Source organism: Lutra lutra, chromosome 2 (assembly GCF_902655055.1).
Source record: "Lutra lutra chromosome 2, mLutLut1.2, whole genome shotgun sequence".
NCBI classification, from domain to species: domain Eukaryota; kingdom Metazoa; phylum Chordata; class Mammalia; order Carnivora; family Mustelidae; genus Lutra; species Lutra lutra.
The window spans coordinates 141909582-141937368 of record NC_062279.1 but is presented as its reverse complement, the minus strand read 5'-3'; the positions used below and the strand labels follow the sequence as shown (position 1 = coordinate 141937368).

At 57.6% G+C, this 27787-nt stretch overlaps 1 protein-coding gene across 13 annotated transcripts in view; it reads left to right on the top strand.

The window, feature by feature from the left end:
- ZFYVE28 (zinc finger FYVE-type containing 28) overlaps window positions 1-25197 on the top strand; it is a 108938-nt gene extending 83741 nt beyond the window's left edge. For 2 of the 13 annotated variants that reach the window (XM_047718650.1, XM_047718654.1), the window contains exons 8-11: window positions 1332-2603; window positions 18778-18893; window positions 19977-20093; window positions 20903-21343. In XM_047718650.1, the coding sequence (XP_047574606.1) occupies window positions 1332-2603; window positions 18778-18893; window positions 19977-20093; window positions 20903-21318 (1921 nt within the window). In that variant the 3' untranslated portion in view covers window positions 21319-21343. Of the gene's footprint in view, window positions 1-1331; window positions 2604-4364; window positions 17833-18777; window positions 18894-19976; window positions 20094-20902; window positions 21350-21379; window positions 21485-23419; window positions 23524-23972 lie in introns of those variants that run through there. The other 11 variants (XM_047718652.1, XM_047718653.1, XM_047718657.1 and 8 more) reach the window with 11 other exon arrangements.
- The last annotated feature ends 2590 nt before the right edge of the window (window positions 25198-27787 follow it).

The window sequence follows — 27787 nt, the reverse complement described above, 5'->3', positions numbered from 1 at the left end:
ACAGCAGTTTCTGAATGCAAGAATATCCCACATACTCCCCATTTGGGACATTCTTATCCTAAAAAATATTCATATGCTTAAGAAGTACTTGTTGTTTATTTGAAACTCCTATTTAACTGGGCCTCCTGCATTTCCTCTGGTGCTTCTATACAGACATGGTGTTGCCAAACCATGCCTGCCTCTAAAGAGTGTGGATGGCACATCCCCATTTATGCAGGGCGACTGCCTCGGTCTTTGGAAGTCAGGGTGCTGGTGATGGCAGCGGGTGAGTGGGAGGGCACGTGAGGGCCTGTGAGCCTGGTTCACGGTCCACGGTTGGATCAAGGTGCTGCCCACATGGGCGTGCTCAGTTTATGAAGAGTCGCAAGCTGTGCATTTCTGGGAAGTACACTTTTCTGGCATTTCCGTGACTGCACAGGGCTCTTTAGCCTGGACTCAGACGGGCACTAGCTGAGAGCATGGCACATCCGTGTAGACCTGCTTGAGATCCATCCCAGGCATTGCCACATTAACTTCTTCAGGTCGTTAGTTTGGTACCCCTTCCTCCAGGAAATCTTCCTGGGTTAAGCCTCCTGCTGGTAGGCATTTTTCTTTGTTGTAGTTGCTGTAGTTGTGAGGCAGTCATCATTCACAGAAACAGTGACTCTTCCAGTGTAGCCTCCAAGGGCGCGACATGCCTGACCTGTGCCTGCCTGTCTCCGCGCCTGGCACAGGGATGGCGCTTGAGAACATGTGCACAGTGAGAGCCTAGAATGTGAACCAGCATTTTGTTTTCACTCCTAGAAGGTTTTCTTTTTCTTTTTTTTCTTTTTTAAGATTTTATTTATTTATTTGACAGAGATCACAAGGCAGAGGCAGGCGGGGGTGGGGAGCAGGCTCCCTGCTGAGCAGAGAGCCCAATGTGGGGCTCAATCCCAGGACCCTGAGACCATGACCTGAGCTGAAGGCAGAGGCTTAACCTACTGAGCCACCTAGGCGCCCCCTAGAAGGTTTTCTTAACATGATGATCAGGTCCCTAAGAATCAGGGCAGCCTTGTTTTCCACAAGAGTTTTCAGAGCCTCACTTTTGAGAAAGATGCCTCTCGGGAAGGCAGTCATCCCTCCCCACAGCCGTGGTCTGACCTGCAGCTGGGGAGGATCCCTGCAGAACTGTGCCACGTTTCCTAGTGCGGGAAGTATGTGCCCTGTGTGCTTCACTGCCAGGGTCCGATCCCTTGTTGCTTCTCTGCTGATGCAGACATCAAGGGCGCTGTGTCCGTCTGCTGTCGGCCAGGGGGCTGCTGTGGCCTTTGGGACCCTCACCTGTGTGGTTTTTGTCTTGACCCTTGTAGGGACTTGCTGCAGACCCTGACAGAGGACGAGCTTCACACGCTGGAAAGGAACCTCTGCATTTCCCAGGACGTGGAGTTCCCCATCCGGGCAGACACCCCGGTGCCCCCCGCCCTGACACCCGCCTTTCCCTCACCCCTCCCCACCGAGGAGCTGCTCTCAGCCAAGGCCAAGACCCCGGAGGCAGAGCTGGCCTGTTCCATGCAGTACGACAGCCAGGAGCTAGAGCAGCTCGACCGCATGGTCCACAGGGCAGGGGATGAGATGTCATCCCTCCTCTCCCCGCCCAGTGCCTGCCAGTCTCCCGCACACCGGCCAGGGGTGGAGAGTAGCCCCCGTGGGGAGGCATCCCCAGGCAGCGCTCGGCTGCGGCCAGGCAGCGACGAGGAAGAAGGAAGGGTGTTCTTCATGGATGATGTGGAGGGGGCTGCCGAGGCCCCAGGAGGCCCATCTGGATGGGCAGGCAGTGCCCGCACTGACCCCCAGGAGAGAGGGCCAGGCGGAGGGCAGGGAGAGGCCAGGGGTAGCGGTCCCTCTGAGGCAGAGGAGGGGGACATGAGCAATAACAACGATGTCCCTCATGACAAGATGTGGGCGCTGGGTCCCAACTCCTGCAGCTGCCTGGATGCGCAGCCGCACCTGGATGGCTGGGAGGGGGGTGGGGACGCTGCGCAGACGGCTGAGATGATTGCCCACCGGACCGGGGGCATGAAACTCTCAGCTACCGTCATCTTCAATCCCAAATCAACCCCTGTAGGGGGCTCTGCCGTCACCACCCCGGAAGCCTCTGAAGACGGCATCTCCCTGTCGGGGCCTGTGGCCCAGGGGACACACAGTGGCTCCCACAAACTCAGTACTGCGGCCACCAGCTGCCTCCTTAACTCCTGCGTGTGCTGTGGGGGCTGTGGCGGCGGCAGGGAGGATGGCGCCGCCCAGAGTCTACATGACAAGTGTGGCCCCAGAAGTGTCATTAGCGCCTCTTACGTCGGCTCTGCCAAGGCCAGCGCCAAGGGCTCTGCTGAGAGATGGGAGGAGGCCCGGCCTGTGCCGGAGGCATTGCCCTCAGAGGACGCCTCTACTTCCAAGTGCCTGACACACACCTCGGGGTCTCAGCTGGACACAGTGGACAAGTCACCTGGAGAGGCCAATGGTGCAAGTCCAAAAAGGGAGCTTCAGGCTGGACCGCCGGATTCGGGGCAGCCGTCGAAGGCCAGGGTGGAAAGTCTGCAGGGAGAGGCGGCCGAGGAAGAGCCTCAGCGCCTGTCAGACTCCAGGTAAGAGCCGACTCTAGCCACGCCCAGGCTCCTCTCCTCACATCCAGGGCTCGTTCCTGAGGTGTTGCCTGCAGGGCTCTCAGGTTGGGGGGAGGCCAATGTGGGAGTCAAGCAGCGAGTAGCAGCCTGCTCACCCAGTCCAGCAGAGAAATGTCCCCAGTGAGCCCCGGGCCACCCTGCTACTGATGTTACAGGAGCCTTTCAGGTGACGTAGGCCCAGTGCCAAGCCCTCTGGCCACCCCCTTGGACTGCCAGGGCCCATCCCAGCCCCAGGTCATCCTCATCTGTCCGGGGACTGGGCGGCGGCCACCTCTGAGGTTGCTTTCCACATCACTCACTGTGGGGGCCTCAGTGAGTGCCCGCCTACCCGCGTGGCTACCCAGCTCACCTGGGGTTACAAGTTACACCAGCGGGTGCCCAGCAGTGGGCGTGGCACCCTGAGGGCTATGCTGGGATCCTGGGTCCGCCCCCTTATGTTCTCCCACAGTGCCTCCAGGACTCTGTCCTCCTGTCCCCTCCCCTCTTCTCTCCAGGGGAGCTCCTGTGTGCTCCTCCCGAGGCAGGGAACCAGGAAGGGTGGGCCAGGGGTGGGGGGCAGTCTGCAGGGCCCTGGCACCCACCCACCTCTTTTGCCTCAAGGCCATTCTCCCTTCCCTTGTTCCCCATACCCTGGACCTTTCCCGGTGAAGCAGATTCAGTGAACATTCCCTCATGACCGCCGTGTGCCTACTGCAGGCTCCGCACTGGGAAAGGGGGCACTGGGGTCACCCCGATTGTTACATGGTCACAGCCCCCAGCCCTGTCCCCTCAGCGGGACCTTGCCTGCTGGGTCTGCCGGCAGGAGGTGGGAGGATGGGGAGGAGTTAGGCCACACACAGCTCCTGTGGCCGCAGTCCTCTGGGTGCAGTGTGACAGGCGCCCATGTGCCCCATGCAGCTCCGCATGGGGTCTGCCATTGCTCCACATCCCTTCTGTGCCCCCAGCGACCACTAACTTCCTCCCTGTCACCACGGACTTGCCTCTTCTGGATGCTTCCCATACGCAGAACCCCACGCTATGTAAACCTCACGCCTGTCTGTTCCATGAGCGTGAGGCTTCCAAGGCTCATCAGTGCCAGAGCAATCGTCCACGGTGCTTCTTTCCTCTCTGTGGCTGGATAATGTCCCATTGGACAGACAGAACGCCTTCCATCTGTCTGTTCATCCACCGGTGCGCGGGTGTCGTTGTGTGTTTTTCTGTCGCCATGCAGAACTGCGTCCACACTCTGTGTGCTCAGAGGTTTCCTTTCCTTCAGGTGTGTGGGCAGGAGACCTGGTGGGTCATACACTGGTCCTACAGCCATTTCTCAGAGCCGGACGTGCACAGGGCCCCCATTCTCTACCTCCTTGCCGCTCATTTTGGCTGAGAGCCAGTCAGCCAGCCCCTTTGTCCTTCCAGCAAGCACAGTCACAGGGTTGCTTTCAGCTGCCTCAAGACCATCGCTCTCTCTGCGACCACGCCACTGGTGTCAGGGTGCTCATTTGACCCCACTGAGCACGAGATGTAGAGAGATGGCCATTGACATTTAATCGTATAATTATCTCAGATATTTGTTTGGTTCCCATCAAATCTATAAAGTAAGGTAGATCCAGAGAAGTTTATCTCTTCACCTTGCTCTTCTTAAAGGTAACAGGTTTTAAGTTTTTTACAGTTTCCCTTCCAATTTTAAAAATACAAACAAAGATGTACACACGTGCATTCTCTCCCCGCCCCCACCCCCAGGGCCTCACCCTGCAGACACTCTTGCGTGCCCTGCTCTCCTGGCCTTCTAGCCTGGAGGCTGGGCCATTGTAGTTTTTGGAGGTGGGCTCCCTGTCCCGTCCAGGCGCGTGACCCCCATGGGGCTGAGCCAGCGTGCCCTCAGGCAGGTCTTGCTGCTGGCCGTGGGGTTGTGCCAGACTCTGCTGCTCCAGACGGTGCAAACATCTTCTATTTCTGATAAAGCTGTTTTTGAGATGCAAGCCCAGCTTCCTCGGCCATGTCCAGAGGAATGAACTATTGTCACAAGCTGCTGGATGGCTTTCTTCCTCGGGATCCCCCACAGAGTTGATTATTGGTAAGTGAATCATTCTTCTGCAAGGATGATAGGAAATCATCAGAAATTCTTCGACAGGTATGTGGCTTTTTCAGTTTTTGACCTGCCTCCCTTCTCTGGTCCAGCCGGTGGACACCTACTCTGTCTCCTGCTCTCCCAGCATTTCCCACGGTGGACACTGCTTGTTTGCATCACGAAGATGACTTCCCGGGCCCTATCCAGCTTTGCTCAAACACTGAAGCTGACCTGAGGAAAGGAAAGGGAAGCCCCTCTGTCGCCTTGTGACAGCCCCACCTTCTTGGGGAGCTTCCAGAAGGTGCAGAGGGCCTGAGGAGGGAGGAATGTGGCAGGTGGCTGGTGATCAGGACAGCCATGCGTCTGGGCCAGGACCTCGGACAGCGGTGGCCCCCCACCCCACGCCAAGGGCAGCGAGAACCGGGTCAGCTGGGTGTTGTTAGCATGTGGTGCCCGTGGTCTGCCAGCTGCAAACACATCAGGATCATCACTCCCTTGGGTCACAGGCTGACCTCATGGAGTGTGATCTAACGCTAGTGCGGGCGTGACAGAGCAGGGAGACCCTTAACATGGACAGACACAAAAGACCAGTTTCCCGCAGGCGGAAAGTTTGCCGAGATTCCAGCATGGAGATTCCTGGATGTCTGGGGTGCTGCTGCCCTCACGATGTCTAGAGGCTTCACGACAGAGACCACAGGGCTCAAGTGCACGGGCAGGGGCTCATTCCTCCCGTTCTGCAGACAGAGAGGCCAGTGTCCTGGAGAGGCAGCTAGCCTGTAGCTCCCTGCCTGTCTGCTGGCTTGCAGGGGCTGCCGCAGCCCCAGGGGCTGGCGAGTGGCCAGAGGAGGGAGCAGCGGGCATGGTGCTAGGCTTGCAAAAGCTCCCAGCCCCGTGGTCTGGCCAGGAGGTCACTCAGGGGCAGCCTCACTCCTCTGGGAGCTACATAGAGCTGGCCCAGGCAGGAAGCACACGGAGCTGCGTCTCCCTGAGGACACAGGGAGCGAATGCCCCGGTGAAGCAGAAGCCTGGTGGAAGGACGGGGCATTGGGGTTCTGTGCCAGGCTAGCCAGAGGGTCTGGGCCAGAGAAGCGCCTTCTGGGGCGTTCCCCCAGGCCCTACGTTCAACCCCCTGCAACACGGGCCAATTCCATCAGTGCCATTTCCAGGGTGCTGGGTCATGACCCCCAGCAGAGACCTTGGCAGAATGTTCTGGAACCATGCATCCCTCAGCTCTTTTTACTGGCTTCTCTCCTACCTTTTCAGGAAAACTTAAGATCTTTTTAAAGGGAAAGTTAGCATTTTTCAAGAGCTTGTTGTTCCCTGTCTAGACTTAACTCACTGTTCCAGAAGCTTCCATGCTCTTGAAGCCTGAATAAGCCACTTGTCTACAGCACGGAAGCTCAGCCTTCCTCAAATCTGTTTTTGCTCTTTCCTAGGACATTTGACTAGAGCATCTCCATCCTGTTGCTTCTTTTAAAAAATTCCACGGGCTCACTTTTTTCTTATAATAAACATGGCCCCGTTCATTGTAGAGACTTTGAAAACAAAAGAAGAAAAACAAAAGGAAATAAAAATTACCCCGAATCCTATGAGCAGTTTTAGTTTTTTCACGACGTTATGATCATTTCTCTGGAAAGTGCTTGAAAAACACTATTTCCGTTGAATTCTACTATATCCTAAGGACATAAGGACATACCTAGTTTATTCTGTTTTCCCACATCCGTGTGTCTTTTTGTGTTGAGCTGGCCCTGTGGCCCTTCTGCCTTAGGGATCTGTGTCTGCCCCTGGGGTTAAGTCTTCAGAGTAGATTCTTGGTAGGGTCACCACGCCAAAGATGTAGAAAGTCTGTGGTGTCTTCCTGCCCCTTGCCGCCATATATGGTTAGATCGCTCTCCAGATATGCGCCGATGTACCAATTTGTTGCAGCAGGTGCCCCTCCCCCACGTTGAGACTTGAGAGTGAAACACGAATCCCTGGGTATGGTAGTTGGCTTTCCTCTGACGGTTGGTACCCCCCGCGCTTCTTCCTTATCCGTGTGTGAAGCGACTGCTCCTGTTTTCCAGCTGGGTTTTCATGACTTGTTTACTGATTTGAAAGCGTTCCTTCTGTCTGGTGTGTCTGCTGGGGACAGATGTACCCCGCGTGCTCCTTGCCCACCGATTCCATGTATTGATGTCCTTTGATTTATAGAAGCCTTATATAGAAGTTATATTTATGAAAATTCCAGAGAAGCCTTGTGGTTCTCGCTTTGCTTATTTTCTCTGGCTGGTTGTGCACCTCCCAACCACCCTCGCCCCCAGGCCAGGGCATCGTCTCCTCTCTGGCTCCTGCCCTGTGGCTTGCTTCGTTCCACCGCTAACTCTGACCCAGTTTCGGAGGTCCAGGGGTCCTGCTTTCCGAGACCATCTCTGAGCACTGGAGAGAGCATGACCATCAGGGCTGATGGCCATCCTGATGCTCAGGCAGGGTCGCTCCCCTGTCCCACCGTGGAGGCCTGCTCTGCAGGATTCGTTCTCCAGCTGCGTTCGTGAATTTGGCTGGCGGTCCTCCTGCATCTCCCTCATGCAGCTGGTGGGCCTCCCCGGCTGTCATTTGGGGTCGAATGTTAAGAATCTGGGAGGGCTGTCCTCGGCACAGGCTTCTGAGCCTCTGTCCTAAACAGGCGATGTGTGCTCTGACCCAGTGTTCCGTCCCTGCAGAGGGGAACAGCTGGCACGCCTCCCCTGTTGTACCCCTCACCTGTCTGGGTAGTGGTGTCAGAGGCCCCACTTCCCCGCACCTGCAGAGGCAGTGGGAGGCTGTGTCCAAGGGGGGGAGGGCACCTGTGGCTGGATGCTTGACCTCAGCCTCCCTGAGCCTCTGTTTTGTCGGCCGCAAAATGGGCCAACAACGGTCGCCAGCTCAGGTGCGTCTGGGGGAGATGCTGAGAAGCTATGGAACGTTGCTCCTGGTTGTTACATTTCGTTTTCCTTGTTGTTACTCATTTTCATTACTCCCTGTTCCTCACCCATTATTTCCTCAGTGCATGGCTCAGGGGTGTTACTGTTCCTTGCTGTCTTGCTGTCGAATCTTGGCTTTCCCTCCCCATTGCATCACCGGATTTCACTGTTTCCAGCCTCGTTCCCACTCTGCACGGGTGGCGTGACCACTGGTAGGGTGACTTGCAGCCCTGGGAGGGACTGTCCCAAGCTGATGGGCTGTGGACAACTCTGGCCTCCAGCCCCACCTCTGCCTGATCTTGAGTCTCCCCTGGCTCCTTTTCCAGTTGATGCCTTGCCTTTCTCTGTACTGTGGCTCTGTCATGGCCCCCGCCCCGCTGCAACTGAGCTCCTCTGTCTGTTGCCGGGGTTGGGACCCAGGTTCAGGGGCGTCGGGCCCTGGGGATGCCCAGGGTCCAGCCCCCCGCCGGTATCCTGTGTTTCCTGGAGGCCCCTGGGCCCCAGTGACCCACCTCCCCAGAAGGAGGGAACCATTTGACATCGCTGTCTGAGATCCCGTGGACCCTGGCCCTGCCTCCGTGGCCAGCCCAGGGAAGGGCGGCATGTGGCTGCACAGACCGAGCTTCCTCCAGAAGCATGTGGTGAGTGGGGAGGCCTCTGTCACGTGGAAACCTTCCCCAGAGGCAAGGCCTCCATCACGTGGAAAACTTCCCCAGAAGTGGCTCTTCTGATGTGCCGTGTGCATGCCTCCCCCCGACAGCTTTCCCTCTAGCAGATGGATTCAGGCCAGCTCCTCTGTGCTGGGATCAGCCCTGCCCCTGGTATCTTCTGGCCACCATGACCAGCAAGGCGTGAGTCCCTTCCCAGTATATGATCCATAGCCTTAACTCCTGGTGCTGGTGGTGGGGCTGGTTGGAGCTGCCCCAGGGATCGAGTCCTGAGCCAACACCTTCAAAAGGACGGGGGTGTGGGTCAGGCATGGGAGCATAAAGGACTGTGCTGGCTGGGCCAGTTGACCACTCGATGACCTGAGATGCGGAGGAGCGGTTTCCCGGCTGGGCCCGCCTGCCCCGTGGCTGGTTCTTCCTGGGGGCTTGGCAGAAGAGCAGCTCCAGGATGTGATGGGGGGCAGGACTACCCCAACCTCTCTCTGGCAGCTGTGGGACCCTGGGCTTGTGTCCACCCCATCGGGACACACCCATCATTGCCCAGAGCTGTTCTGGGGCCGGACTGCTGGATGTAGGCCCTGCTGCTGCAGCCTTCAGTCCCTGGGGCAAGTGTCTCCGCCACTGTGCAAAGAACGCTGAGCTCTCCCACCATGTCCGGTCCCTGGAAGGAAAAGCAAGAATGATTGAGCAGGTTAAAAATAGAGAAGGACTTGGAATTAATTTGACTCTTGAAAAGCAGATGAGACGTGTTGACTGTTAGCAAGTACACAGCCGACCTTGGGCGGGCCGGGAGCTGAGCGCAGGCATGCGGTCAGAGGGCAAGTCAGGGCCGGGCTCTCACCTGAGCCCCTCACAGGCACCCCCCACGCACACTGCAGCAAGCACAGTGACTAAGGCCCAGATCGCTAGAACCTCACAGGCCCGCTACAACCCTGTAAGGCCATGGGGTAGGCCCGCACACGGTAAGCATTTGGGCAGGGGTCCTGGGAAGGGTGCTGCCCTTCTTGTTGACAGACCTCCCCAGTGTTAGGGTCCTTATTACTATCTCCCAGCCAGGGGTGGAGCTGGCCTGGCTGAGGGGTGGCCGTGACTACCTGGTGAGTGGGCACCCAGGACAGCTCCGTCCTGGCCTCTGCCCCCTGGTGACCCTACCTAGCATGACCTTAAAAGGCCCCCCTCATTCCAGAGAGCTCCTTCCTCCAGGCTGGCTGCCTCCCTGCACCCCAGACTTCTCAAGTCCTCCCACCCTACTGCTCTCTCCGCCTTCACCATCGTCAGTGCATGACTGGGCCCCTCCCTCTCTTTCCTCCACCGACCCCACCTGTCCTTCCACTGGTGCCTGCATAAGATGGAGAGTGACAGGTGGAGTCTGAGGCAGCTCCTGCAGTTGGAGCAATCAGGGGAGGCCTCCCTGGGGCGGGGACATCCCCAAGACCTGAATGGAAGGCCTGGGAGAGGGGAGATGTTCCCCAGGCCCTAGGTCCAGCAAAGGTCAAGGTGCCAGGTGTTCTAACCCGGGCTGTTCCGACGGTGTGAAGTAGTGTCCACCGCAGTTCCAGTCAGCATGCCCTTGAGGACCAGTGACACTGAACGTCTTTTCATGTGTTCGTTTGCCATCAGCCTGCCTTCTTTGGTCAAACGTCTACTCTATTAAAATCTTTTGCTGTTTCTTTCATTTGGTTGTTTCCTTATTGAGTTTTGAGAGTTCTTCGTTCATTTGGGGGTTCTTTATCAGATATAATTTGCAAATATTTTCTCCCAGTCTGTGGATTGTCTTCTCATTCTGAGTATCTTTTGAAGAATAGAAGTCCTTAATTTTTATGAAGTCCACAGTTTGTCAACTTCCTTCTTTCGTGGATTGCAATTTTGCTGTCATAGCTAAGAATTATTTTTATAACCCCAAATCACAAAGGTTTCTCTTCTAGAAGGCTTATACTTTTTGTTTTGCATTGAGGTCTGTAATCCATTTGGGGCTAACTTTGTATATGATGTGAGGTATGGATCAAAGTTTTATTTTGTTTTGCATAAGGGAAAACAATTGTTTCAGCACAATTTTTTGAAAAAGCCTATCCCTTCTCTACTGAATTTCTCTTCCTCAGGTCAGTCAGCCACATGCATGTGGCTTTATTTCTGGACTCACTAGTCTGTCTCATTGATCTGTCTGCAGAGACACCAATACCACACTGTCTTGATTATGGTAGCTTTATAATGAACCTTAAAATCAGGTAGTATAAATCTACAACTTCTTTTTCAAAGTCTGTTTTGCTTTTGCTGTGTCCTCTATATTTTTTTACGTGAATTTTAGAACCAAGTTGTCAATTTATATGAAAAACAAAAGCAAAACCAAAAACAAAGCCTACTAGGTCTTTGGAATTTTGTTGAATCTACAGATCAACTGGGGAAGAATTAACCCCTTAATAATATCAAGTCTTCCGACTCATGAACATAGTACACCCCTCCTTTTGGTTAGGTTTTTAATTTTCACAGCAAAGTCTCACAGTTTTTATTGTAGAAGTCTTGCCCATCTTTTGTCAGGTCAGATTAATCTCTAAGTATTGTACATTTTTGATGCTATCATAAATGATATTATCTTGTAATTTTGATTTCCAGTCATTGACGGCTAATATAGGGAGATGTATCTGAGGGCTGTATACCAGTGTCGTCTCTTGTGACTTTGCTGTACTCCCTTCATTACTTATAAAGGTTCTTACAAAGATTCATCAGACTTCCTATGGATGATGCTGTCACCTGTGAAAAAAGCCAATTTTATGTCTCCTTTTCCATTGGATGTGGTTTACTTCTTTTTCTTGCATGTTTGCCCTAACAAGGACCTCTACTACAATGTTGACTAGAAATGTTGACACGGGATGTTTTTGCCTTATTCTTGATCTCAGAAGGAAAGCATTTACTATCCACTGTTGGCTGTAGGATTTTCATAGTGCTCTTAATCAGGTTCAGGAAGTTCTCCTTTATCCCCAGTTTGCTGAGAGTTTTTATCAAGAATAGATGGCTTTTCTGAAATGCTTTTTCTCCATCTTTTGTGATTGTATCATTATCTTTTAGCCTGCTAATGCGATAAATGGCATTGATTGATACTCAGATGTTAAGTTAACCTAACATTCCTGGGAACCTTACTTGGCCACTAGGTATCCTTTTCATGTGCTGTTGGCTTTGATTTACTAAAATTTTGTTAAGAATTTTGCATCTGGTGGTGAGGAATGTCAGACAGCAGTTTTCTTTTCTCTTTTCTTTTCTCAGCAAAGCTGAGATCCTGGGGTGAGTTGGGGAGCAGTCCCACTTCTTCAATTTTCTAGAAGAATATGTAGAGAATAGGTACTATTTTTGCCTTGAATATTAGTTAGAATTCACCAGGGAAGCCATCTGGGCCTAGAGTTTTCATGGGAAAGTTTTTAACTATTATTTCAGTTTCTTCACTAGACATAGATTTGTTCAACTACCCATTTCTTATTTGGTGAGTGGAAGAGCTTATTCACATAATCCTGGGTCCCTGCTCCGTCCTCTTGACTTCCCCTCAGACAGGCTTATGCCAGACAGCTGGGTGATGGGGTGAGGGGTCCCTATGCTCCTGGTCTCTGGGGTCCAGGCCACCTGCCCCAGTCCCTGCCCCGTGGCTGGTTCCTTGCACCCTGACCAGTGTCAGTTTTCTAGGTGATCTCCGCACTCTTCTGCCTCTGGTCCTTGCTTGTTCTTTGGGTCACCATCCCCTCCCTGTCTGCGATGCCATTCCTCCCATCCCTGCTACACCATGTCACTGTGTGCCTTTGATGAAACTCATGGGGTGCTTTGCCCAGTGGCCTGTGGGGCACCGCGGCTGCATGTCCTTGCCATCCTTGTTTCACAGATTTGAAACAGGCACTCAGAGCCCTTCAGTGGGGGGAAGTCCTTCTCATTTGTCTGGCTCTGTTTTGGGGGCCAACTGCAGAACCCTGGGCCTATCCCCAGAGTTCAGCCTCGAGTCTCAGGTCTGTGATGTAGTCCATCTTCCTGGCTCCCACACACCTCCCTTAGGCTGGAGGGTGTGACTCGGGGTCCTTGGCTGGGAGAAGCACACCTGCCCTAGCTTGAGTGAAAATGAGGGGCCGCCAAGAGTTGGAAGGCAGCCGGCCACAGCAGGATACCCTGAGATTTGGAAGGGGACACCGGGGCTCACGTCCAATCTCCCACATCCTGGGCTCTGTCCTTCAGACTCCTGCCCCTGCCAGGGACCTCTTCTGGCCCCTGCTCCTCAGCATGGTGTGGCAGCTGTCCAGCCCATCTCTCAGGCACAGCCAGAGCTGGTCCCCTGTAGCAGGGCCCATGCCCGCATCCCAGCCTGTGTGTACCATGTGGCTATTCGTGGCTGTGGGGGCCACCCTGCCAGACTCTGCAGCTCCTCCCAATGCCCTGCAGCCCCAGCTTTGGGAGGTGTCTCCTAGGGGCTGTTGGGGACAGAGCTGTCATCTCACAAGTGGACAAAGCTGGACATGATGGTGTGCCAGTGTCTGGGGACACATGGGACCCACCAGGGCATCTGTAGGAGAAACGGAGAGTCACCATGGCAACGTGGGAGGCAGCAAGGCATCAGGTGCTCCCCAGCCTGGGAGGAGGACATGCACCCTGTTTCACAGACCCTCTTTGGGTCCCAGCAGGCTTGGGGTGACTCCAGACACGATGGACCTGCATGTTGCCGGGCTCTCCATCCCTCTGGACTCTAGGGAGACTGGCCTGGGGGGGCCTGTGTCTAGGGAAGTGACTCTGAGGGACCCAGGCACACCACTCTGGCCACGGCCACCCCGTCTGTCAGTCGTTGGGCTAGGAGGGCTCAGCGAGGGCCAGGGGCACCGGGCAGTGGGTCTATTGTGTGCCCTCCTTATTTGGGGAAACCACTAGTCCCTTAAACTTCTTCAGTCCTCGGGGCTCTGCAGCACATCCTTTAGTGATGAGGGGTTCACCAAGGCTTCCTGGCTGTCCCCCACAAGTGTTGCAGGACACTTGAACTCCTGTGTCCTTCTGGATGGATATTATCCATAGTGATGACCAGAAGATATTTCCAGGAAACCTGATCCCAGAGCGTGCACCCCCCCATGGTTGTGATGGCCTGCCCCTGCCCCCAAGGGCCCATGTCTAAGTCCTGGCCCTCATCCCGGCCAGGGGGGACCAGACCCCTTCCCAGTGGTGTCGGGCAGCCTCACTCCTCCCCAGAACTGGCAGGGAGGGAGCAGTAACCCTGGAACCAGGATGGGGAAGCAGGTGGGCTTTAGCCTGGTGGACTGGGGCGTCTCCCCACACAAGGGTCTCTCTTAAACATGCACACACCTGGGATCTCAGTTTTAAACCTTTTCACATAAGAGTAAAACACAACAGGATTCATCGTTAAAGGAATGCACAGATAAACAGACAAATAACTGAGATCTTTCGAAAAAAACGAGGCTGCAGAGTGACTGGTTCTTGAGGTGGGTTTGAAGGGCAAGCGGAGTCAGGCCTGGCTGCCAGTGGGGTCACAGCCAGTCACGGCGGGTGCACAGTGGGGCACAGCTGGCTGGGCCATAGTGTGCGACCTCACAGGAGACGCCGGAAGGCAGCTTGGGGCAGGGAGGTTGTGCGGGGTGTGTGAGGTGGCTCCTGGTCACTGTCGACCCTCAGTCCTGTCCCTCTGTCCCTGCCGGGTAACTTTGGAGGAGCGTTTGGTCTCGACATCGTGGCCTGGGGTGGGCACTGTGCCCGTTCTGAATGTGTGCTCACACGCGTGCACACGCGTTCTCAGGGACATGCACGTGCACACACAGATGTTCTCATTCTCACACTGGCACATTCAGACTCGCTAGAGCACATTCACACACACACACACGCACATGCACACACGCGCACACACACACACACACACCTCTGCACTCAAGCCCCCCATAGGAGATTCGGTGGGTAGGGACCCCCCCTCCCCACTGGCAGGGCCCCAGGATGCTGAGGGGAGCAAAACTGTGCCCTGGGCCCCAGCTCTCAAGGCAGAGGAGGTAGAAGACTTACCTCCTACCCTAAGGGCCAGGTGGCCTTATGCCCCCCTGCCTTCCGCCCACCTCCAGCCCCGCCCTGCGTGCTGGAACATGACTCTCACACATGCTCTTCCCCACTCCGTGCTCCTGTGGCCACCGCACAAATTGTGGGAAGAACGCAGCAGACAAACACGTCCTGGCAGGGTGATTTCCCTAGAGGTTTAAACACTGATTATGAGCTTAGACTCCCTTGAACTGTTCGAGCCATAATTATGTGTTTCGTGGGACTGCCTCTCCAGAATGCCTGGCAAGCTCCAGTGGGCTTCGTTGGCGGGAACCAGCCATGTCCTTGGAGCCTGGACAGTGCTGCCTCTGGCCACCACTCTCGTATGTGCCCTGATGCCCTCCACATGTGGTTGGCCTTCTCTCCCTGGACCCATCGGTGGTGATTCTACCGTGCATTCTGTCTATAGGAACAGTTTCTGGGCCCAGCAGAGCAGAGATGGACCTGGGGTTGGATTGCCGGTTCTGTGCCCAGAATGGTTTCCCCGGGGAAGCAGGACCAAACTAGGGCACACTGGGCTTCAAACAACAGGAAGATCCCACGTCCCAGTTCTGGAGGCCAGAAGTCTGAAATCGGGCCATGCTCCTTCTGGAGGCTCCAGGGGAAGGGCCTTATCTCCTGACCTGGCTCCTGGGACTCCCAGCACTCACGGCCATGTGGCCTTGTCCCTCGGTCTCCCCTCTGTCCACACACAGCCTCCTCTCCTTCTGTCTCCTCTGCTCCTCTTTAGTGGGACCCTTGTCGTTGGATTTAGAGCCTGTCCAGGCAATCCAGTCTCAGGTCCTAGGGGTTTGGGGTGGGCACATCTTTTGGGGGCTCTCCCACTCCTCCTTCATGGTGGGGGGCGGGGAGCATTCCAAAGCTGTGAGGCGTGAGGAGGCTCTGCTGGTGGCTCCTTTCCCTGAACCCCATCTAGTGTTCCAGACAGAAAGCGTTCATTCCCACGGGGAGCCCTCTTCTCGTTCTCCCCCCATCTAATGAACTCAAACTCTTTGTCCAACAGGTAAAGATTGAGAGGTTAGTGAGGAGCAGGAGCGGGTGGGGCTGCCTTCAATGTTGGGCGTGCAGAACAGAAGAGAGGGTGCTGCTGGGCCAGCCTTGCATTCTCCCAGAGTAAGACAGAGTCAGCACACACATGCTAAGTCAGGGCGCTGAGTGTCCCAAGTTGCACAATGCAGGGTAGGGACAGGAAAAGAGCTGTTGGGGGCAGGGGTCCTGCTTGTGGTCAAGGAAAGGACTTCCAGCAGAGCATACCAAATAGAGTGTCTGGGTCTGGGCCCAGTGACATCTATGCAAAGGCCCTGTGGCCAAGAGTGTGTTTGGCTTCTCTGAGACAGCAAGGAGGAAGTCTGAGAAGCATAAGTAAGTGGCAGGTATGGGAAGGGAGGTTGACAGAGAGGGGTCCAGATTCTGCCAGGGCCTGTAACCTTCAGTAAGGATTTTTGCTTTTTCTTGGACTGGAAAGCAGGGGTGGAAGATTGCAACAGAGGAGGGACATGTTCTAACTTCTGTTTGAAAAGATTCTTTGTTCTGGGCCTTCGGTAATCTTGGTAGGAGCTGCAGCTCCTCAGGGTGTCCCCTGGCATGTCCAGGGGCGTTTAGGCCTGCCAAGTCCTGGGTACTGAGCTCCTCTGAGGCCTCAGGTTCGTCCTGCCTCTGTGAGTCTGCCAGGCCCCACCCTGTGGGCATGCTGAGCTGGGCAGGGCTCTGCAGGAGCCCTGGGGCCTGGTCTCCGGACAGTCCCCACGCTGTCAGCCTGCTGGCTGGGCAGTACGTGGGGAAACGGGGTCCCCCTGTAGATGTGAGTGCCCTTCTGCCTTCAGCCTATATGGTGTCCACAGAGGGTCCAGTGCCCGCCGTTTGCTAGCACTCTGTCTAGTGACTACCTGTGGACAATCAACACCCTTTTGAAGGGGTGGCCCTGGGCAGTGCCCAAACAATGGCCATCCCTCAGGGCAGAGCAGACCCAGACAAGACCCCAGCTCAGGTCCCAGCTGAGATCCCGCTTCTAGTTCCGGTGGTCTCTTCCTTTGCTCCCCTCAGCCCTTCGAAGCCGACTGCCTGCCTAGGATCTGCCTCTGTGTGGAGTTTGGTGTCTCTCTCCGCTGACCCCCCGACCCCCGCTTGGCCAGAGTCTCAGGCTCCATGGCCTCCATTGTCTGTGGCATCAGAGAGCTTCGGTGTGCAGGCCACTGCTCCAGTCTCCGGGAAGACATCCCAGCCTCTGGGGTGCCAAACTGTGGGGCTGGGGCTGCAGAGCTAAACCCTAGGGGCACCCACTCAGTGGCTGACTCGCGCCACAGGCAGAACTGTGGTGCCATCTGCTGCCAGACGCGCTGCCTTTCTCCCCAAAGTCACATGTGTTCTGATGACAAAAGTAACCCTTGCTCACAGAAGACACTTGGGGAAAAGACAAACTTCTTCATAGTCCCGCTTCTCAGATAAACTTGGTGGTAATGACAGGATGGTCTTCCCTATGTCTCACCAGGCACATACAAGGTCTTTAACTTTAGAATTCGACCTTTTTCACTTAATCTGTCAACACTTCTAGCTTCTGTCCTTCTACAAAGTGGAGATTGTGTGGATGGGACCTAGTTTGTTGAGCCAACCCACTGCTGATGGACATTTACCTTATGAGCTGTTTCCTGAATAGGAGTTTGCGACGTGATTACAAGAAAAACATTCCTTTATTTTTTGAAGTGTACACTTGACTGGTTCTTAGCATGTTCGCAGCTATTCACACATTTTTGTCATCCGATAAAAAAACCCCCGCCGTGTCCCTGAGCAGCGGTTCCCTCTCCCCGCCGCCAGCCCCGCCTTCTGTTTCTATCCATCTGCCTGCCCTAGACATTTCAGATAAACAGAGTCACACACTGTGACGTTTCGTGAGTCGCTGGGTCACAGCTTCCTGTCTTCCCACTTCCTCCTGATCGTGCTGCACACGCGGCTCTCTTCCTTCTACAGCTAAATAGTGCTTCCCCGTGCGGAAGGACCACGGGTGTTTGCCGGCTTCTCTGTTGATCTATGCTTGGCTTGTACCCACCATGGGGCTCTTGAAAATAGTGCCGCTGTGAACACCTGTGAGCCGTGTTTATTTGGGTCCCTGCTCCCAAATCTTCTGGGCAGAGCTGTCACTGACTCCGGGGATCCTGAGTGGCAGCAGACATTGCCCACCGTGAAGTCCCCACCCCCTTACCTTGCGTGACTCCCTCTCCTCGGGGGCCCCGTCCGCAGAAACCGTGCAGCTCAGGAGGAGACAGCCGTGGTTCGTCATCTGGGTCCCAGCAGAGCAGTGGCACGTCCAGCCCACCGCCTGCTGGCCGTGGCCGCTCCACGCTCCAGGGAAACACTTAAAGCTTGTTAACAAATGTTCGTCATGTTCGAGGGCACTGGGCTGGAGGAAGGGGGCCCGTGGAGCCCTGGGGCCCTGTTCAGGCCTGTGTCCCTCTTCTGTGGCTGGAGGCGTCTGTGCTTCTCCATGGTCTTCCATCGGGGCCCAGCCCCGCATGAGACTGAGCTGTTCTGCGCATTTCTCCTCTGTGTGTCAGGGACCCACACAGCATGTGAGGGGCTGTGATCGGCTCCCTTCCACGTCTGTCCACTCAACCACTGTGCAACCTCTGAGCCACCAGGGCCACCGTGAAGATCGGCCATGTCTGCTGGCCATGTGAGTGTTGTGTGGGCAGCTCTCCTTTCACGCGGATGGTACCAAGTTCTCTTTCTGAAGTTGTGGACCCAGCTCCCTTGGCCCCCAGCCATGCCCCGCTCTGAGTGCAGACGGACAACCCCAGATGCCGTGTGTGCTGAGCCAGGCCTCCGGTGTGGAAAGCAGACCAACTCCCTCCCCAGAAGAAAAAGGGGATAGTGTAGGCAGCTGTTGGCAACTTTTTAAAAATTATAATGAATATTCCCAGACAGATAGAGACGACAGGGAGAGCATAAATTAAATGTCAGGGACAAGGCTGGAAGGGAAAATGGGGAAATTTTCTTAGATTGCAGGATAGAGGGGTAGAGAGAGAAGAAAGGAAGGGAGTGATGGAGGAATTAGACGCTCCCCCCAGGTGGTCCCACTCAGCCGCAGCAGAGAAGGGAGTGCGTGGTGAGGGCAGGACTCCGTCTTCGTAACAGAGTCCCACATGTGGGGGCTTGGAACGACAGAAAATCATCCCCTCACTGCGGAGAGGCCAGAAGTCCGAAATCTGACCGGTCCACCCACCTCCAGACCCTGTGCCGGGTCCTTCCTGCCTCATCCAGCTCCCTCTGCCCACTCGGACTCATTAGGGGCCCCATGGGGTGCTGGTGACATACTGAAGCCCGGGAATCTTGGCTCCCGTGCCGCGAGAGTTTAGCTCTCACTTGTGGGCTTTCAGGCTCCAGAAGTCCCTGGCCATGCCCCCCATGCGCCCCGTGTTTCCTTCCTCATGCAGTGGCTCCACGGACCAGGCTGGGTTGGAGGCCACCTCCTCGACCACAAGAGAGAAGATCCGGTCCAGGTTCCATGGCAGCCACGACCTCATCCACCGCCTGTTTGTTTGCATTTCAGGTGCCCAGCTGGGTGTGTGGGGGGGGACGGGCGGCGCCAGGGTGTGGAGGTCCTGGGGGCTTGCCCACTGTGTCATTTCTTCATGGGCAGGGGCAGGGAAGAGGGCTTCATTCCTCTGCAGGCCCCCCAGCTGGGACTGGGGAACCCATGGCTCCCGCGGGGCCTTGGCGGCCCACACAGGGAGGTTCTGTTCAGTTTATGGTTCAGGCTTAGTGTACCCCACCTAGTTTTGTTTCCCTCTCTGGGGACGGCTATACCATCTGTTTGGTTCACCCCCGACCCCCGGGGGTTCAGAGGCTCATGAGCTTTTCATTGGCTCTCTGCTTAACGAACACATTCGTGTGGTTCACAGTATAAAAGCGTGCAGCACCCTCGGGCCTCCTGCATGCCCTTCCCACCCCCACCTTTGAGGGCTGGGCTCCAGCTTGCCTGCTTGGCAGGAGCGTAGCCTGTGGCCTGACGATCCTGCGGAATCAGGGTCGTGCTGGGGGGTGAGGGCCCCACGGCCATGGCCAAGCCAGGCCAGGTGGAACCAGGAGGACCTCGAGTGACTCTGAGCTCTGGTTTGCATAGGTTTGTGTCAGGAGTTGGAGGGACATCATGCCCAGCAGGTGCTTGGAGCCGTTGCTGGTGCACAGAGAATCCTCTAGAAACACTGACTGCAGCACTATCCTTGGGACGGGTCGCTGGGCTCCCATTTCGGTGGGATGCCTGCAGCTTTTCCCTCACTTTGCTGTCCCTGGCAGCCGGGGCCACCCCCGCAGAGCTAACCCAGCACTGCTTTCCACTGCTTTCATTTTCAGAGGGAGGAGACCTCCCAGGGTCTCTGCAGGGAGGGTGGGGCGAGTGCATTCCTGCTAGGAGGGGGCCGTCTATGTGGTCACCTCTGCCACCAGCCTTCCCTGGACTCCTGAGCTTTGACTTTGGCCAAACTGTGGCCCAGGGGCTGGGTGGCCCCCTCTTGCCCTGAAGAACATGTGTCAGTCCCGGCCTGTGAGCTCTGGCCAGGATCACCCAGCTTGCAGCCCTGAGCCCCTGTAGCTGGTTGGCCTGACCTGCTGTCCGTTTGTCCTTCTCTCCCAGGGGTGGCCGACCAGTTGCAGACGAACTATGCCAGCGACCTGAGGAGTATTCTCAAGACCCTTTTTGAGGTCATGGCCACCAAGCCGGAAACAGATGACAAGGAGAAGTTAAAGAAGGGTGAGTGCCCCCAAGGGCATGTCTGCCCTCCCCACCACCGCATCCCGGGCCACACACTCCCCTGGAGCACGTGAGGCCCTCCCGAGCCATCCAGCCTGCCTTTCCATGGCCCACCACCCACACAGAACTACCAGCACTGCCAGGCTCTCCGCTACGTACCAAGGGGCACAGGTCACAGGCCCCACAGGTGCCCTGGCAGGTTTGCAGGTGCTCCCAGCTTCCATGCACAGGCTTGTGTGTGCAGCACCTCCTGCTGTCCCTGCATGCCCTCCAGCAAGGCCGTTGACTTCTCAAGGCCAGCAGGCTGTGGGGGTGAGGGGGGTTGGTGCCGGACAGCGAGACCTGGACGTGGCACATCCCAACTGTGTTGACAGTGGGAGCCCAGCCCAGGGTCAAGGAGGGATCCTAAGGCCCCACCTCATGGGGGGAAGTGGTCGCCTGGGACCTCCCTCACGTGTTTACAGATCCCCACACATCCCAGCACAGACACACACACTCGCTCTCACATGCACACATACTCTAACCACACACAAGCTCACACTCACAGCTCTCACATGCACACATGGATGCACACACACACATACTCTCATGCATGCGTGCGCGCGCACACACACACACACACACACACACACACACTCCCACATGCATGGGGTAGGGAGGGGTCTCATCCCTGCCGGCCCTCCCCTTGTGCTGGGCTGAGATACTTGTTCTGGGCGAGCTGCCCATCCTCATGGGGCTTCTGGGTGCACGGGGCAGCCTGCCCAGCTGGAAAGCCCGCCCCCACCCAGGAGGGCACATCCTGGTTGCAGGTGGGCAAGGAGCAGAGTTAGTCCGGTGTGTTGTCCCCTGCTCTGCCTCCTGGGAGCCGGGCCACTGGGCTCTCCGGGAATTCGGGGCAGGGCTGCTTCTGCAACATCACGACTCAGAAAAGGTAGGTGCCATGGACCAATTCTGTAAGCAAGGATGGTGGGCTCCCGGCTCCTGGCTCCCAGCCCCCGTCCAGGCCTGGTTCCCCTACCACCTCGGGGGTCATAGCCCTGGGGGACCTTCCACACACAGACAGTGCAGGGGCTCTGGGGCTGGGGGCCCACAGCAGGGAGCAGCTGCAGACCTCAGGGCCCAGAGCCCAGCCTGCTGGGGTGGTGCTGACTCACCCCTGTGCTGGGGGACTGCAGCTGGCTTTGGGGGGACTGACCCACTTCTGGTCTCCTGCGGGTGGGCCTAGCAGGGACAGGTGCTTGCCCATCAACCCCACCCCTTCCTCTCTCCCTCCCTCTCTCTTCTAGTCACCCAAAGCCTGCGGAGTGCAGCCTTAGAGGACTGTGCTCTGTGCCAGGAGACCCCATCGTCTTCCGAACTGGCGGCCAAGAGCCGAGATGGGGACTTGGAAGGTGTGTGTGAGGTCTGGGCCAGGCCCCGAGGTGCTGCATGCTGGGCAGGGAGTGAGGAGCCTCTCTGGACTCGCTGCCTCTCTGTCTGGACCCAGAACTCCCTCTGTTTCTCCAATTGGTGGTCCCTTCCCAGAGGCCCTCTGGGCCTGCAGTTGCCCCTAGGGTGGGCACATGGACCCCCTTAGCCAAGGCCTTCGGCTGTGGCCAGAGGTGGCTGAGCCCACCTGTACCCACCTGCCCACAGGAGGAGCCTCACGTGGCAGCTATCTAACATCTTTTTCATAGGGGACTGCACTGTCTGGTCACATGGGAGTCCCAAGCTCCTTCTCCCCTTTTAGACTGGAGGTCAGGCCTGCTGGGGGCCCAGTGGCTTAGTGATCAGGGAGGGAGCCTCCCAGGCAGGCTGGGGGGCACTAGCCACCCATCTGTGGAGAGGGGGTTGCCCACGAGTTTTGAAGGGGCTGGAGGCCTAAGAGAGGAGCGGTGATGGATGGAGGCAGAAAGGCCTGGCCAGGTGTCAAACAGGATCAGGGCCGAGGAGGCCAAAGCTGACCCCACCATAGGCCAGAGGTCACAGCACTCCTGGTGCGCCTGGCCTGCTGGTTGACCCTGTTGGTCCCCAGCTCAAGGCCTTCCTGTTGTGCCCCAGTCCCCTGGGGGTGACCGAGGCTGTGGGGTTGGGGTGTCAGGAGCAGCACAAGCTCCTCACCTCTACCTTTCCAAAAACCATGCACAAGGGTACCTGTCATAGGAACTTGGAGCCCCTCTGCTCAGGAGTGACTGTAATGAGCTGCGAGCTGCGAGGTCTGGCATTGCCCAGTGCACAGGAGTGCCTCTGGCCTTATGTGCCTGAGCTGGAGATGCTTAGGGGCTAAAGTTGTCATCCAGGAGTTCCCTGGGGCCAGCCTAGGATTCGACACGGGGTGGAGGGTGAGGGCAACCACGAGATACGGCCTCCCTGCAGGGTGGGGGTGAGCTGACCGGGCCCAGAATGGAAGGCAGGAGAGCTGGGTAGGAGGCAGTTTGAGGTCTGTGCAAGCCAGCAGGAGGAGGGGCAGATTCTCCAGGGTGGGCAGGAGGCCAGGAAACCCTAGGCCCTTCCGAGTTCTGTTTGGAGGCCCTGAGGGTGGGGCTCGGGGACACAGGATGGTGTCCACTTGAGCATCAAGCCTGGGGCTTATGTGAGACTGCAAGGTCCACTTCTGAGCACACACTGTAGTCTGAGGAGGGATCCGAGCTGCTCTTTCCCCCAGGCCATGGATGCTGGCCTCGGGGCCTGGCAAACCACAGTCAGTTTGGTGCCCCAAATGGGAGGACAGTGCCTGTCTCTCTGCGTTTGGGAGCCCGCTTCTCCCCGTGCTGACATGCCTCCCGAATTCCAGAGCAAACCTCCAGAGGCTTCCATCAGCCAGGACCTAGAGAAGTCAGCTGGGACAGGACCCACATGCGTGGAAGGAGGGGGTGGCCCCTGGCCTGAGCCTGGCCTGCAGACGTGTCAGGGAGGGGATGGCTGGGGGTCTCCCTGGGCCTCTAGGACCCCAAGAGCCTGAGAACTGCCCTGGATGGGCAAGGCTGGGGGGCATCTGAGGCCCCCACAGGGTGCACCTAGAGCTGCGCTGGGGGGTCGATCTCTTCGTTTCTCAGCCACCACCTCTGCCCAAGGGGTCTGCCAGGCTGGGTGCTGACAGAGAGAAGCTAGGGAGAGGACCATCCGGGTGGACACTCCCAGCCCACATCCTGAGTGCCGGTGGCCTGGCTGGTGGCACAGCACAGTTTGTCGCTGGGGGCTGGTGGACAGGCGCTGTCCGTGAGGCCGGCGGTTTCCTGAGACCGTAGCCAGCAGCAGGGATCCAGGGACTGGCGGGAGAGAAGGAGGGCAGCCCACCATCACTGCTGCAGGTCTCCCTTTGGCTGACCTCATTCCCACTGTCCCAGATCCACCGGAATGGGTCCCCGACGAGGCGTGTGGCTTCTGCACGGCCTGCAAAGCACCCTTCACTGTCATCCGCCGGAAGCACCACTGTCGCAGCTGTGGGAAGGTGAGCAGTCTGGTCGGTGGAGGGCGTCCCTGTGGTCCCGGAGAGGCTCTGGGCCTTCCCCTGGGCTGCGCTGGGGTTCTGGAGGCCAGGACAGAGGCCCTGGGGACCTGACAAGGCCTCTGAGGTCTTTGTGCAGGGGTCCTTGAGCCCTGGGCCCTGCTCTGACCTGGCCCCCAGGAATTGAGGCCCCCAGCTCCCCCACACCCGGGGTCCCGATGGTGCTGTCCCTAGCCACTGCAGAGCTGGTGTTGCAGGGAGAGCGGGTGAGAGTGGTGCCAAAACCCCTTGCATGAGCCTGGCCTCCTGGGGCTGCAACCCAGGCCAGGTTTTTCTGGAGGTCCCGGCAGCACGTGCCCAGGGAGGTCGTGGGAAGCGCCCCCGCAGGCCCAGGGTCGAGGGCTGTGGAGGACCCCGGCTCACTGCCCATGCGGCCCACCCCTCCACCGCAGATCTTCTGCTCCCGCTGCTCCTCGCACTCAGCGCCGCTGCCGCGCTATGGGCAGGTGAAGCCAGTGCGCGTGTGCACGCACTGCTACGTGTTCCACGTCACGCCCTTCTACAGCGACAGGGCGGCCATCTGACTCGCCCCGCACCCTGCAGCTGCCAGGGCCCTGCGACTCCCAAGCAGCCGCTGGCCGCACCAGGATCACTATGCGCCTCTTCAAGCTGCTGCCGCCACGGAGGGGCTGCTGGCCGCCCCGCACCCCTGCCCCCATCCTCTCCCCTACCTGTGGGCCCCCATTCTCCCCCCACACGGAGGGCCCATGGCAGGGGCCAGCAGGAGTTCCGGCAGTGGCGTGGCTGTCTGGGAGGGGGTGGGCGCTCCTCCTGCCTGCCCATCCCTGGGCCCCCGCCCCCATCCCACCGAGAGGCTGCCAGGAGGCCCAGCCATAGTAGAAGGCCCAGTCAGAGCTTGCCCTTGATCAGGGAAATGGGGTCACACCTGCGGCCAAATCCTGGGCAGATGGGGGACACCTCCAGGAGAGGGGTCAGGTCTCAGTTCCCTGGGCACTTACCCTTCTCTCTCCCCACCTGGAGCCGGCAGCTGCCTCCTCACTCCCCAGTGCACCGTCCCTGCTCCCCTTCCGTACCTTGGCCAAACAACAGACATCTGGGTTATTCTCAGAGGAGGAGGTGCAGATGCACAACCAGCCTCTCTAGGCCCGAAGGCACCCACTGCCCTCCGGTGCCTGCCTGCTGATGGGATGGGGGGCAAATAGCCGCCTGCACGGCGCTGAGACCCAGGTCCCCAGGTTCTCAGGCCCTGGGCTCCAGGGGCAGAGGACCACCGCCCACCCGCTGCCACCGCCCCCTTCCCTCTGTCCCCCTCCCCCCACCCCCACCCCTGTCCTCCCCCCCCCCCCCCCCCCCCCCCGGACCTGGGACTGGCCCGGGCCCCAGGCTGAGGCAGCCAGCCGCCCGCACTGACAGCTCAGGCTGAAACCTCAGGCTTCATGTTGCAGTGACGGCTGCAGCTCTGTTTTTAGAGAGATGGCACACGACTGCTTCTTTTATAAGAAAATCCAGCTACTGCGGCATAGTGGGCACACATGCACAGAGACGGCTTCTTGGGCGGGGGGTATACAATGGAGGGAATATTATGTATTGAGATTATTTTTATTTTCTAAATGCTGTAATTCGAAGCCATTTCCATAAATCTCTTTAAGGATTGCAGACACTGGTTTCTGATGTGAATGCAGACTTCTTTTTCTGTCTGGGAGGCAAAGGTGTTCTTGCTAATACGCATTCTCCCCTAGGAAGCTCGGGGCATCTGCACCCTTGTGATGGATGAAGGGCTCCCACCAGTCTTTAGGAGAGGGGTGGCCAGCCTGTCCCACTCCCCAAAAGCCCCATCCCATGCCCTGCCTATTTGTCCAGCCCCTTGTCTCATGTATCCTCAGCTCTGACCCCTAGCCTGTACATGTTTGTGGGTGGGGGGGGCTTCCCCACCCTGGTCCAGGGCTGGGCCACCTATGCCTTCTGGAGTGCCCTGGGGAGAATGCAGGCCACCAGACTGCACCCTGGGTTGCCATGGCAATGGTGTCTTCCTCTGCTTTTGGAGGCTAATCCCTTGGGAACTGGGTGCCCAGTCCCTTGGAATGGGGGAATAGCTGGGAGGAACCCAGTGACCACCAGACCCACTTTCTTTCTGAGAGGTAAAAGAGTGTTTAGAATTTGGAGGCTCCCTAGGAGCAGTCCTGAGTCTTTCAGGAGCAGAATAGAAGGGGTGTCCGGCTGCCCACCTGGACAAACTTCCTCCCACCCCCGTGGGTGGCTGTAGCTGATGTTGCCAGCTGGACAGCGGTGCCTTCCAGAAGGTCGTGTGCTGGCAGGGGACGGGGGACACAGCCCGTGCTGCCACTGACCAGGAAGTCAGCCCCTTACAGGAGAAATCTCTATGGAGAGACCCTGTAGGGTTCCCATTCCTTTCCTCAACAGGCACCCACAGTTGTCACCTTCCAGACTTAAGATGTGACAGGCCCTCCTCATCTGCCAGGTCAGGCTGGGAGGAGTGGAGACCCAGGAAAGAAGGTCTGCCTGCCTTTGGCACAGACAGGGCCGTTCTCCAGAGGGAGAGTCCTAGGCCCCAGGGACACAAGGGAGCTCTGCATGTGGCCAGGAGCCAGGAGGCCCTGCATGTCAGACTTGGCCTGCCTTTGTGCACCCCCACACCCGGCTGCCCTGCAGGGAGGTCTCGGGCTATGGAAGCTGCCAGTGAGGGTGACTAGCTGTAGCGTTTGTTCAGGAATGAAGACGGTACTGAATCATGAGACTTTCCATGCTAAACCAGGGACATATGGTCACTCTACCCTTCTAGGGCTAGCCACACTCCAAGGGCAGAGCCAAGACCCGGTGGGCAGGGATGAGTCCAACACAAGAGTTTTCCACTCCGGAAGGTTCTAGGAATGGTCTGCTGCCTGCCACAATAGGGGCTCAGGATTGGGAATCCCTGGGGGAAGGGACAGGGAGAAAGCCAAGAGCTCCAGGTTTGGAATCAGCCCTTGCAAGCTGGTCTTGGGACTCGAGCACACTAGCCTTCCTGAGGCTCCTGTTCCCCTTTGTCACCATTGCTGTGGTGTTCCCACTGCTGTTTTCTGAGCACTCTACTCCCCTCAACACTCCCCCTGACACTCCCCCGCAGGGCAGGATTCCTGTGTCAGGGGGAGAAACTGAGGCTCACGGAAGTTAGTAGGCGGTGGCCATGGTGGAAACAGAGTGCCCCAAGACAGCCCCACCCATTGTGCCTGAAGAGCCACTTCTAAAGGCCGCTCTGGGGACAGGGGCACCACCAGTCTCAGAGCGCCCACCACACCCCTGTCTGGCATCCAGAGGAAGGCTGGGGGGCTGCCAGGAAGCAGGCACACCTGGGTCTGTCTTGCCTGCCTCACCCCTCTCTTGGGCTCGCTCAGGCCCTGGGGAGAAGGCCTTGTATGCTCCCCAACACCGCCACCACTGGCTTCTGGCAGCTAGCGGGGGCCCTAGGCCTGGCTGGGCCCTGCAGGTACTTAGGACCCGGATGCAGCCTGCCAGTGACCGAGTCAGAGGATGGACAGTCAGAACTGGGAGCACCCAGTGCTCTCTGTACCCTCGGGACTTCAGGAATCCCTAGAGCAGGGAGAGCCTCCATACTCAGCCTCGGTGGGGTGGCATGGGGGTGAGAAGAAGGGGGACACCCTGTCCAGTCCTGCCTCCTCTCGCCACAGGCTCAGCTTTGTCCAGAGCCCCCCCCCAACTCCCACACCCACACCCTGGCCTCTGGAGGGGCCCTGCTGACCGCCCCCACTGGTGGCATCTGTCCCCACAGACATGCCCAGATACAACCCTTCAGGCCTGGACTGCCTCCCCCAGACCACAGGTGGGCAGCTCAGGGCACCAGCTGTGAGGCCCTGGGGTGGGGTGGGAGCACCAAGAACAGGGCCATTTAGAGTCCTGGCTGCTGAGGAAGGTGACGGGACAATATCTCCAGGAGGTCCCTGGCAGGAGTGGGATGGGGCGCTCCCTTTCTCCTGGGGCTGATGATGGGGCTAAGGATGGGGCTCCCTCCAGGGTCCTCGCTACAGCCCGTGATGGCCACCAGGGGTCGCCCATCCCACAGCCTGCTCTTCCTGCAGGTCTAGCCTGGGGGTGGGGGTGGGGGTGGGCACTGTGGCCACTGGAAAGCTGCCTGCAGGGGCTAGGGGGCTGGGGGCCAGCAAGTACGACACACAGGGCAAACCCCATCTCAGATCCGTCTGGGAGTGGGGAGGAGGCGTCCTGCTTGGAG